The sequence below is a fragment of the Diabrotica undecimpunctata genome, chromosome 2, assembly GCF_040954645.1.
Source record: "Diabrotica undecimpunctata isolate CICGRU chromosome 2, icDiaUnde3, whole genome shotgun sequence".
Classification (NCBI taxonomy): domain Eukaryota; kingdom Metazoa; phylum Arthropoda; class Insecta; order Coleoptera; family Chrysomelidae; genus Diabrotica; species Diabrotica undecimpunctata.
In genome coordinates, this window is record NC_092804.1 from 79,178,749 (window position 1) to 79,191,903 (window position 13,155).

A 13,155-nucleotide genomic window follows, 5' to 3' on the forward strand; every position below is an offset into this window, starting at 1 on the left:
TATCATGCAGTGTAAACACGATTTTTTTAAATATCATAGAAACGAGGAATCATAACAAATCTCATATGATACTGTCATATGATAAAATCATGTAGTGTAAAGTATACTTTACATATCTCTGAGTGTAAAGCGGTGTAAAGTCGACTTAACACTGTTTTCCTTCGGCGTCAAAAGTCAAGCGTCAAGCTGAAGGGGCCTGTGTCTGTGGTGTGATTGGTGGTGTATGCCGTGCTGTGCTCTGTGCTGTGACTTGTGACTGCTGTCTAGTGTCTGCTGTCTGCTGTGACTGATTTATGGTTTTTTGGCTAGAAGTCCGTCAGATTTTTTTCTAATATCAAATAAAGGTTGAATTTGAGGGAGATATGAATGAGATGTTTTAAATTGATATAAGTGCTATCACGTTAAATAAAATGGGAACGGTGCATGCTAAAGTAAGCCGATTTAAGCAACATACATAATGTATTAATAACTCTAACCTAGAATTTTCAGGCCGATGAAAACTTAACAGATACCCCCAATTCTAACTTAAAAAGTAAAGCCATGTTTAGGGAGCCACCGGATAAGGAACACATTAAAGAAATCGACTTGGAGGGCGTAAAGGTATTTAAGTTTTTATTTAACACTGTTATTATTAAATAAATCTAGTGTAATTGTACTAAAAATATCAATGATTTTAGGCTAGAGTAGACAAAATACATGTAGATGGGTTATCACGAACGAAAAATGATATTATAGAAGATTGTATTAAGGAACTATTTAAAGCAAAAGATTTTCAAGATGTACTTCTAAAAGCACATAAAGTAAGTTTCTTTCTATGTTTTTAACATAATTATTTTTTACCTTTCGTTTTTAGGCTCGTGTAAAATTGGATGAATTAGGATGCTTTAAAAATATTTCTGTATATATTGATACCAGTAAAGGATCAAAAGCTACTCCAGATGGTTTAGAGGTAAGGAGAAATAATAATTCTATCTAGCATCAGGAGTGTGACATTTATTTTTTACAACAAATTTGTTATATAAGAGATTGATTCTGTAATTATTATAATTGCTTTTATTATTTTTTTAAATATGAGATTTAAATTTATTAACATAAATCTGATAAACAATTGCTGTTTTATCGTTTTATGTGGTATGACTTATTAATCCATTGAATTAAAGTAATTGGTAATACTGAATTACAAAAAAACTAGTTTTTATGACTGTGTTAATTTCTAGAATTTTCTAAAAGTGTTAAGGTGGTATGCATATTTTATGAGTAACTGTTTTTGTTTTGACAACTGGTGAGATAATATGATTTTTTTGATTGTTTCCCAAAGCAATGTTTTGTTTCACTGCTTTTATATTTTTCCAGTACATTTTTTTTTGTTATCTTATATCTTACAGCACCATGTTTCTGTCAGTCTCACAAGAGAGTTTAAGTAGTTTTTTTAACCTTTGTGATCCTTGTCATTCCTCACATGATAAGTACTAGCTCTAGTTGTGAATGTATATTTTTAATACATCAGAAAGTCTCTTTTTTATTTGTATACCTAGGTATGAAAAATATATATCACTAGAAGCAACACAACATTGTGTTTATCAAGAAAAAAAGGGGAAATTATGAATCTTAACTTACATAATTATAGTAAGAACTGGGAGGGGTAGATGAGTCAAATAAGTTACTTTCCCTGGAAGAAAGAACTACACTGAAGATTTGGATGAAAGTAGTTTTTAATACCTTTTGGAAGATGATATTGAATGCATATATTAGATTAACAGTATCAAAAAGAAAAGTGGATGGTTAATAAAAATCCGTCAAAAACACCATCTACATCGAAAATTTTTTGATTGTTGATGCTAAAAAATTCTACTATAGATCAAAATCAAGTCACTACTTTTCTATAAAAGTAAATGATAACATGGTTTATTCTAAAACTTCCACTAAACTTTTACGTTTGTATCTTGATAATAACATGAGCTGGGAATCTCACATTTGCAAAAGAATAAATAGTAGTTATACAATTTTGTAATTAAAAAGCTTTCTTAAAATGGAACAGCTATTGAATGTTTATTATGCAATTGTTTACTCTCACTTGGCCTACAATATAAATCTTTGGGGTAGTGCTGTGAATGCACAAGTGGTCTCTCAGAAAGGTATAATTCAGTTAATTGTTAATTTATATATATATATATATATATATATATATATATATATATATATATAACTCAACAAAAACGAAAGTCATGTGCATATGAGGAGCTGAAAATGATGAACTAAACTTAGAAGATGGAAATATAATTTCGTCATATTTCGAATATATCTATTTGGGGGCAAAAATGGAAAGAAATGGGAGCACTGAAGTAGAAATCGAAGAACGAATCATAAAAGAAAAAAAATAGGCCCACTTAACTCACTACTCTGGTCAAAAACTATCTTTAAACAGAGGCTCATAAATAAACCCTTCTCCGATCTACCATAGTCTCTATCATCTCCAATCAGAAAAAGATACAGCCATATAACAGCATCTTTAAAAGCGTTATACTTTATGAATGCGAAACCTGGAGACTCACCAAGAAAACGGAACACACGTTCGGAAATTGATTTTTGGCGTAGATCAGCAGGCATATCCAGAAAGATGCACGTGACAACATTATATATATATATATATATATATATATATATATATATATATATATATATATATATATATATATATATATATATATATATATATATATATATATATATATATATATATATATATATATATATATATATATGTATATATATATATATATATATATATATATATATATATATATATATATATATATATATATATATATATATATATATATATATATATATATATATATATATTAGTCGCCTTATTTATTTTTTGTTACTTAATATATTCGTTATTTCCTCCCCTTTCATTTGCTATGTCGCATGTCAGGATTCGTTCAGTTGTTTATTTTGTATTCAGCCAGAGGCCTTCTTAAAGTCAATAAATCAAAATGTGTCTTTTAGTTAAACTATTTTTATCCATAGTGTCCTATGACATTTCATATGTAACTATACTTTCATCACTGTGTAGTGCCCTTTTGGTAGTCGCCTTGTTTGTTTGATTAATCTTAATATATTCATGATATCCTTCCCTTTCATTTAACGTGTCACACGCTCCAATCGGGACAACTAACAAAGGAGATGTGGGTTAATGAAATTTCATATAAGTGACATCTTATGAAATCGATATAGATACAAAAACCAGCATGTACCTTCTTGCGTATAAACCAAATAAATATAAAGTAACATAAAGCTTTAAATTATATTGCAAAATAAATCTTACCTTTAAATTACAGCAACCAAGATTTTTGTCAATTTTGCGAAAAAAATAAATGTTCGTATTATTAATTATATATGTAATTAATATGTATTAATATATGTAATTAATATTGTTAGTATTTTTAGTTAAACGTATTGTTTCAAGAACAAAACATGATTGACTCATAGGTTGAAATGTTAGTTGTTATTTCAGATTTCTTTCCAAGATTTCCCAAGTTTCAATTATTTTGTATTAAATCATACCTTAAAAATATTAATATTATTTATTAATTATATTAATATGTAATTAATATTTTTTGTATTATTAATTAAACGTATTGTTTCAAGAACAAAATATGAATGAAATGTCAGATGTTGGTTGTTCGGATTTTCTTTCCTAGATGGCGCTAGGCTTTAAATCTAAACTAACATAAACCTTTGAATTATTTTGTAATAAATTCAACCTTAAAAATAATATTAAAATTAGTTAATAAATATATTGATGTATAATTCATACAGTATTATTAATTAAATGTATCATTTCAAGAACAAAATATGATTGAAATATGGTAGTTCGTATGTCTTTTCTAGATGGCGCCGTTACCTTACTGGATAAACGGTCTGACCTGTCATCATAGCCTCTTAGCCTTCTTAGTCTAAATCCAATATGTTGGTAAATTAGAAGAGTCTCAAGTAGTGTAGATAAGCTTGTAGAGAACGGTTAAAGTTAAAATTATTTAGCTTTAAATTACCAAAGTGTGGTATAACTTGGAGATTAAAATATGATATTCTGAAATATGGAGAATAGAGGATGGTTTTCCATGACTGAGTATGTTAAGGTGATTATACGGCAGTATATACGTATTGGCAATATCTTGACCAGAACAATTTGATCTGCCCAGATAGCTAATCCCAGAAGACTACTACTTTTTCGACCGTCCGGCTCGCGGAGATAAGAATACGGCCGGGGTCAGAAAGCCCTGCCTGTCGTAAGAGGCGACTAATGGGTAGGAATAAGGAGGTGGAGAGCCGTCGTTTGAGGTGTCGGGTTGGTAGAAACGCACACGGTCGCTTCGGCGACACGGTCACCGGTCTACATTCCTAGTATCCGAGACGAGACTACTCGTGGGACCACTATACTCCCATTCCAAAAGAGCCTGGTGAGGTTGAACGAGCTGGGCCCGTAAATACCTCTCTTGACCTCGGTCAGGAGGGGTGTGGATATACCGCTCCTGACGGCGGTCAGGAGTGGTGTAGGTGTCCCGGCACGTACCCACCGGGAGATCCAAGAGTGGTAGAGGAGAGATCCTCGGCGGCGACCTGTCTACGTGTGAGGTGGAAATTCCTCCGCCTGCCGAACCTACCCGCCCGTAGTGTGGGAGCAACGGGTAGGCAAGGTACTCACAACACAGGTACTACGGGGAAGGTGGAGCCCCCGCGGGTTGCGTGTGCTAGACGTGTCGTGGTAACCCTACGGGGTACCCCCACGGGGGGACCCACGGGACGTCTTTGGTACGCGCCCCGTGGCACCTTCACTTTGGTGTCGGACTCGTAGGGGCAGAGGTTTCACTAACGGGCGTATGCCGAAAGGCCAGGTAGCCCAGGGTCCTGCCAGGTTTTTTACTTGGAGGGCACGCACTTATGTCATGTTATTGACAAAGAACCAAAATTTATAATAAATAGGAATACAAATAACTATATAACTCCTGAGTTAGTTGTTTGCACAAAAGTTTCAGCCTATTAAACTTTTGATAATCATTAGATTATGGGGAGATTGTCTGGGGATAATTTTATTTTGAATTATACAGTTGTTAAAGTTAATGGATATGCGTTTTATCAATATTTTAGAGCGTCTTTTTTAATTTACAGTCTAATCAGTCTATTCTAGTTGAAAGCAGTATTTTGAGTTTAATTTCCTGTTGCAGTATTTTCTTTAATGTTACACAATATATAATTTTTTAGATAATTAATAAGCCAGTTATAAATAAATAAATAATGCAGTGGATAATATGAAATAGTTAAAACTACAGTTAAAGTCTACTACCTTCCGTATGTTGTCAGTATAACAAACACATTGGTGGGCATATTACATATGACAAAAACCTGTAGAATAATCCAGAATCAGAACTGACATATGCAAATAGTTAGCATTCTCATGCTTATTTGGAGCTGATTGCATGTGAACTTAACACTTCAATAACTGTTTTGACTATTGCATATTTTGATAATCTCTTGTCCTTGATATTTCTTATTAAGAAATATCATTCTCTACTGCCATTTCAGCTAATATGATGGCCATTGCTGCCATTGGTATGAAAAGGTATCCCGAAACAAAGTGGAAGATAACCTGCTGCTTGCTAGAATCCCTATATTTCTTCATTCCACCTTCTGGGCATGCTCCTATTAAGATGGAGTAGACCACATTTAATATCTAACAATCCTGTAATGTATCCAGAAGTTACTTAATTCGTCACATACAGAATATTTCAATTTAAGTGTGGGTTGATTTTTTTCTCCAGTTTTGATAATAGTCACATTTTAACAATGCTACCGTTCCGCTACTAGATTTTTCTTTTTTATTTTCAATACTAACTTCATTATTGAATTGATCTAAAGGTAAAAAAAAACAAATTCAATTATTTTTTAAGAGATAAGTCATTTATTCAAGACACTATTTTTTACAGTATCTTTCATTTTACTTTGATATGTATTTTTCTGCCATCTCACACAAGAAAATAAAGAAATACCACACGAAAGATATTTTATGGACAAAGAAATCAGATGAAATCAACCAAAGATAATATAATACATTACTAATTTTGCTTTTATTTTTTTAAGGTTACATTTAATGTAAAAGAACACAAAAGAATCACAGGTGGAGTTAGTACCCATGTGGGAAACAATGAAGGTGTTCTACAAATTGGAATGAGAGCTCCAAATATCTTTGGCAGAGGTGAGAGAGTTCAAGTTGAGTACAGTCATGGTTCCAAGAAATCCAGTAATTTCAATTTAGCATTTATTAAACCTTTTAGAGGCAAATACCGTCCTACGTAAGTACATATAAATAAATCTATTTTAGCAGTAAAATAAATAATATACTCATACAACCTTTTCAAAGTTTTCATACCCCTAATTTCTAGTACATATTTAAATTTTATTTAATGTATTTATCCTTCTATATTGAATTTGTTGATTATTTTTGTTTTATATAGTTGTCACTATAGCTACCTTATTAGGATTTTTCTTTATTTTTTCTGTGGTTATATTATATCTCTATTTCCAGACAAATTGAAATCTTCACAATCCATACAATTAGTTTAATTTATTGGTCATCTTGTTATAACTGCTATTCAATGTATTAAGTTGCAATGATAGATTCCCATTTTTTGATCTATAAGAACTGCATCATGTGCATAGCACCGAATCCCAATGTTAGATTTCCCATTTTGTATCTGATGTTGATAACATTAACATCTAAATATCAAAGAATACTGTTGTTTTTACCATAATACATATTATATCAATGTTCTTGCTTCCACTTCCAGAAAAGCAAACTTTGGAAAGAAATTTAGAATATGAAAACTGCTATTGTTAAAAATATCTATGCTTATTCTGGGTTGGCCTGTTGCATGAAGTGCATAAATTTTTTAGAGATTTTAATGTAAGTGCCATCTCATCAGGGAGCTTTTATAGATTAATTACGGGACTAACCAAGTAGTAGTATAAAATTTGGGAATAATATAAGAAAAAATAACAATATCTGGGACATGTCATGAAAGGCGAATGTTACAAATTTCTTCAAATAATAATACAATGGAGATAACGGTGAAGGCATCCTATGTAGCTTATTTTTAGACAGAGGATTTATAATCATCCTTATTGGTGCTACGGTCCTAGTTGAGCCTTTACCTTCCTCATCTTATTTCTCTGTATTCAGTCCTATTTTTTGCAGCCTAGTGCTACTTTGCCACATGGATTTTTGTGGCATTCTTCGTCCGACTTTTCTTCTTCAAGTGCCATCTCCGCGGCGGAGGTCGGCAATAATCATAGCTATTCGGACTTTTGAGACGGCTACTCTGAGAAGTTCATTTGATGTACATCCGTACCACTCTCAGGTTGCGCAGCCATGACATTCTACGCCTCCCTATGCTTCTCTTTCTTTGGATCTTTCCCTGCATAATCAGTTGGAGCAAGGTGTATTTCTCTCCACGTGTAATATGTCCGAGATATTCCAATTTTCTTGTTTTAATTGTATTTAAAATGTCTATTTCTTTATTCATCCTTCTCAGAACCTCTTTTTTTGTAACGTGTTCTATCCACGATATTTTCAGAATTCTTCTATACCCCCACAGCTCGAATGATTCCAGTTTTTTCATTGATGTCGCATTCAAGGTCCAAGAGTCTATTCCATAAAACAAAGTCGAAAAAACATAGCACCTCGCCAACCTAACTCTTAGTTCCAATTTTAAATCCCTTGTACGTCAGACACCGTCCGTCAGTTTCAACCTTTATCTGTCTTGTCATCAATTTCACTAGAGTTTTGCCAACAGAGTACATCTTGCAGAGTAGCTTATATTTAATCTGGTCAAATGCCCTGCCCACTGTAGGCGTCTAATTTTTATTGCAGTAACTAGATCTTTGGCTTCAGCTATTCCGTTCTATTTATAACCTAGCTCGAAATTAATAAAGTATTTTTCTCTCAAAAGCACTCTTGTCTCAGATCCATATTCATAAAACGAATACACCACTTAGACCTATTTGTAGTACCATAAGTTCTCCTTGTAGTGAACTGTCAAATTTTTTATTAAATATTATACAACAATTTGCAAATAAAAATGACATATTTATAAAAAATACACAACATAAATTATTGAATATTGAATTTAATTCAAATAATATTTTAGTAAGTTTTGACATAAATAGTTTATTTACAAATGTGCCATTAGATAAGACTTTAAATATAATCAAAACGAAATTAGAGAATGATGATATGGAGTTAAGAATCTATAAGGCCCGTATAAGACTAATAATGACATACGCATCAAAAACAAGAGCCGACACAGCCAAACACACTGGGAGACTGAATAAGGAGTGACGAGATTAAAACAAAATGAAATGTACAGGGTATAAACGATTTAACACTAAGTTGAAAAAAGAATGGAACAATCACATCAGTAGAATAGCGGACACAAGAGTCGTTAAAATAGTAAAGGACAAATCACCAATTGGTAGAAGAAGTATCGCGAGAGACGGAGTGACAATCTTCCATAGATGCAACAACCCACCAATGAACAAGCAAAGTTGCTCATATAAAGGAAGAATAAGAAGAATATTATGTTTATGGTGTTAACCATGCTTCCCAGATGCCCAGCTTCCCAAGAGAACTGTTGCATCACTTCAAAATTATAGTTACCAATGTTAAAGTTTTGTCCCATATTTCTGATTCTATAGTCTTTCACTTTGTTGTTTTATTTTCGTTGATCATTAGAGTCATATTATTTGCTGCAGTTGAATTCATGAATTCCAACCCTCTTAGAGGAAATGGTACATACCGAAGAAATAATAGATAATACAGCTTTTACTTTATTATCCATGAAAAAAGCAAACAATAGTTATTCAAGTTTATAAGTAGTATACCTGCCAGCACAAGAGTCCACAAGTTTCTTTCCAAACATCCGATACAGAGACCAAGCCTACTTTAAAAAGTCTGATGGCACCTTTACCGAATCTAAAAAGAAAACATTACAGCTCTTACTACATACATACTTCCCAGGATTAACAATTATTGCTGAGCACACTCAGGCTGGAAACCTAGAACAACATAAACGTCCTAGAAAAGAAGACTAGGAATCCTCTATAAAAAAAACATCAAACTGAAGAATGTAAAGTGGACCATAAACCACTTTGCTCCATTTAAATCTACAGGGAGGATGTAATATTTCCTGACCTACTATAAAAAGGATTGGAGATGTTATTGCCCATCCTAACAATGATATTTAGAGCTAGCATATCACTAAGACATATCAAAGACTTGGACAACTGTAAGGGTATACATACACAAAATAGGATGACAAGACAACGCCCTACCTAAATTCTACGGGTCGATGAGTCTTACATAATTTCTGGTGAAGGCAATAGAAAAAATTCTGGATAGATATATAGAGGGATCATATTCCCAATGGCAACCAGTATGCCTCTCAAGAAGTAAAATCAACACAAACAGTACTGTCCTTCACAGGTTCACGGATCTAAAATCAGGCATTACCGGCAACGGCATCTCCATTAATAATGGAGATTTTGAACTACCAAACTCCCTGAATGATGCAGCAGCATCAAAAGGGGTATCCACTATCGGATGCGTCTGGTAAGTAGTAATGCTGAAAAATAGACTGATTCTAACAGAGCTTCAATAAGAGGTGGTTGTGGCCAAAACAGCTTAGGGGTGCCCACAGGGGGGAGTGATTTTTCTCCTCCTGTGGTCACTCCTGGTAGATGACCTGATCTCTCTTCTTGACGCATAGGGAATAGAAGTGCAGGCCTATGCAGATCATCTAGTAATTATTGTAAGAGGAATATGCGGAAATGTTCTATCCAGCACACTCCAATGAACCTTAAATATCCTTAGTAGGTGTTGCGACAGGGAAATTACTCAGTCAATCTTAGCAAAACAGCAGTAGTAAGTTGCACAAGAAGGTGGAACGTAGATAACATCTGGATGCCCGCTCTGTAGGAAGAAACTGTCAAAGAGACGAATGAGGTCTAATATCTAGGGGTAATACTAGATAAGCGGCTTACATGAAAAGCCTATCTGGGAAGAACATCCAACAAAGTGAAGCTATTTCTTTGGACATATCGATGGATATGTGGGGAATCTTGGGGCATGGAGCCCAAACAGATGTACTGGCTATATATAACCTATGGTTACGTATGGAGCACTAGTATGGTGGCCTCCTCCTCCTCTATCCTTTATCCTTCGTAATGATGTGGTGACGTTATGAAAGAGAAGCTGAATAAGCTTCAACTACAAGCGTGCTTAATCATAACAGGAGCGATGTCGACTAGCCTAACCGCCACCATGGAGATCATATTTGAACTCCCTCCAGTACATAATATGGATGGAGAAGGAGACAAGGTAGGATCATATAGAAGGTGGATAAAAAGCCAGGAAGCAGGGCAGAAGGATACCGGGATCAAATCTAGAGTGATAATAAAAAATCATCCAGAGTTAGAAATTTTACCAGATGCAATGCAACCAAAATTAACTTCGAAAAGCCCTTTAGCGTCGTCAGGAAGAGAGGAATGGAAGTCGAATAAAACGAATTTTATAATAGTATTATTTAAAATCCTTTATGAAAGGTATATAATTAAAAACCCTTTCGGGCTACATCACAAAACGTTTTCGGACTAAAAAGTCCATCATCAGGTGTAATTCACTGATGGGTTCTGAATGGGAGACCCCATTCAGAGATATTCTCCGAGGATCTGCGACAATCCCTATTGAGATAACCATGCAGGTTATCTGTTAAAAACTTTAACATCACATATTTTTAAGAAAAATATAACTGTTAATACATTTTGTACCATTTTAAGGGTTTTTACCTAGATATTTTTACCTTTTTAGTCCAAAAAGGTTCTGTGATGTAGCCTGAACGGGTTTTTTTAAAATTATTTTACGGGTTTTTAATTTATATATATATATATATATATATATATATATATATATATATATATATATATATATACGCGGCTATATTAGGGGCCACGCCCTTCCGGTAGGGATCTATGGAGGAGTATCACCGAGCCGCAAGCCCTTATCTCTTGCCGTACTGCTTCACCATTGGCCGATCGGACACCAGCTTATTCTAGTCTAAGCCGCAGATTCGTTTTAGAATTTTAAACTGCTGCGTTAGCCTTTTTTTTATTTTTCTGTACACCAAGCCAGGGCTTGAACGCACATCCAGTTAACTATTCGACGGTGAAGCGAATGAGAGTCGGCTGCCTGACCCGCTTGGCTATCTGACCGACTTTTTTTAATTATATACCTTTTATATAGGATTTTAAATAAAACTTTTGTGATTTATGGTATACAGCCAACTACACGAATTTCTTTTCCTTGTGAATCTCATAATAGCAGATCAATGCTGGTATCCAGACGGCTCTAAAACCGATGAATGATTTTCAGCTGGAGTATACGGAGAGATAGATGCTATTTTGGGCTTAACCTTTTCCTTAATCTTAATCTTTTTTAAATCTACAGTTATATCAAGAAATACAAAAGTAAAACTCTACAAAACAATAATACGCCCCGTCCTAGCATATGGTTCAGAAACCTGGACTTTAACAAAAAGCAATGAAAACATGTTAGGATGTTTCGAAAGAAAAATACTAAGGCGCATCTATGGAGCGGCAAATGAAAATGGTGTCTGGAAAAGACGATACAACTTCGAACTCTATAGGATATACCAGGAACCAGATATTGTAAAACACATAAAGATAGGACGTGTGAGGTGGGTATGCCATGTAATGCGGATGGAGCAAACCGACCCAGCTAGAAAAACACTCCTTGATAGACCTATTGGTCAAAGAAGAAGAGGAAGACCCAGAACAAGATTCCTAGATAACATCGATGAAGACATGAGAAATATGGAAATACGTGCTTGGCGGAGGAAGGCGATGGATAGGGACGACTGGAGAAAAATTCTTGGGGAGGCTAGGACCCACACAGGGTTGTAAAGCCAAAATGATGATGATGTATACGGAGAGAAGCCAAGGCTAAGCCTTAGTGAAAGCCTAGATAATCACTCCATTATCTTCGAAGGAGAAATATAAAGAGGAACTGCAGGGACAGATCTATAAAAATTATATCGGATAACCAAGTGGCATTAAAGACACTGGAATCGAATCGAATTGACTCACAAGTTATTTTGGAACTGTCTAAACCTGATTCGGGTCGGAAAAAGTAACAAAGTTTAAATTTGGTGCAGGGACATACTGCTATTGAAAGAAACGGAAAAGCTGACCTACTTGCCAGAGGAGGGACCAAAGAAACATTCATAGGTCCACAACTAGTTGTTGAAATAGCAAGAAGCACAGCCAAAAGAACGATATCGGACTGTGTCGAACGGATGAGACGTAACCACTGGTATGAACAAATGGGTCTTAAACATTCGAAAGCTTTTATACATAAACCTTCGAAGAAGAGATTCAAAGATCTACTAGATATGTATAGGAATGATCTGCGAGTTATCGTAGGTCTCCTACAGGACACTGTCGCCTCAAGGAGCACATGAATAAAATCGGACTGACAGAAGACGAAGACGAGACTAAAGACGAGACACATACAAGGTTGGATAGGATAAGACTCAATACATTTGAGTTCTATTAACTCGAGCCTTACGACCTCGTAGAAGTGTCACCTAAGGCCATAATAGACTTCGTTAAAAAGGCTGGGCTGAAGGGATAACTTTAACCTAGGGAAGAGCCACAATAGGCCTCTGAGGTCGAATGGAACCTAACATCAAGTTAATAAAATTGACTTCTGCATGATTTCCATCATTCATTTATTTTCCACAATTATGATAGATGGATATACGGAAGAAAAAAGTATTAATGCAAGAAGACCACAGTGTTGTGTATGTGATATTGTGTTGAAAGTTCGCCAAATTTTACTGGAGTGCCCTCTCTATACTGTAGAGAGATTTCATCATAAATTAAAAGATACCTTATGGACAAAATTAAGTTATGGAACTGACATAAAGAATTTGTCTTCGTACTTGTATTCCATAAATGTACTAAGTAAATTGAAAAATCTTAAATTTTAATATGCCAATGGCCCTTAGAGGTTGAGAC

General features: G+C 34.3%; 1 protein-coding gene across 2 annotated transcripts in view; it reads left to right on the plus strand.

The window, feature by feature from the left end:
- The first annotated feature begins 261 nt into the window (after nt 1–261).
- The window catches only part of LOC140434688 (sorting and assembly machinery component 50 homolog), a 33,621-nt gene continuing 20,727 nt past the window's right edge, over nt 262–13,155 (plus strand). Inside the window, exons 1-5 of one of the 2 annotated variants that reach the window (XM_072523125.1) lie at nt 262–431; nt 481–600; nt 678–800; nt 854–949; nt 6,145–6,356. In XM_072523125.1, the coding sequence (XP_072379226.1) occupies nt 411–431; nt 481–600; nt 678–800; nt 854–949; nt 6,145–6,356 (572 nt within the window). In that variant the 5' untranslated portion in view covers nt 262–410. The remainder of the gene's footprint in view (nt 432–480; nt 601–677; nt 801–853; nt 950–6,144; nt 6,357–13,155) is intronic. The other variant, XM_072523126.1, reaches the window with a different exon arrangement.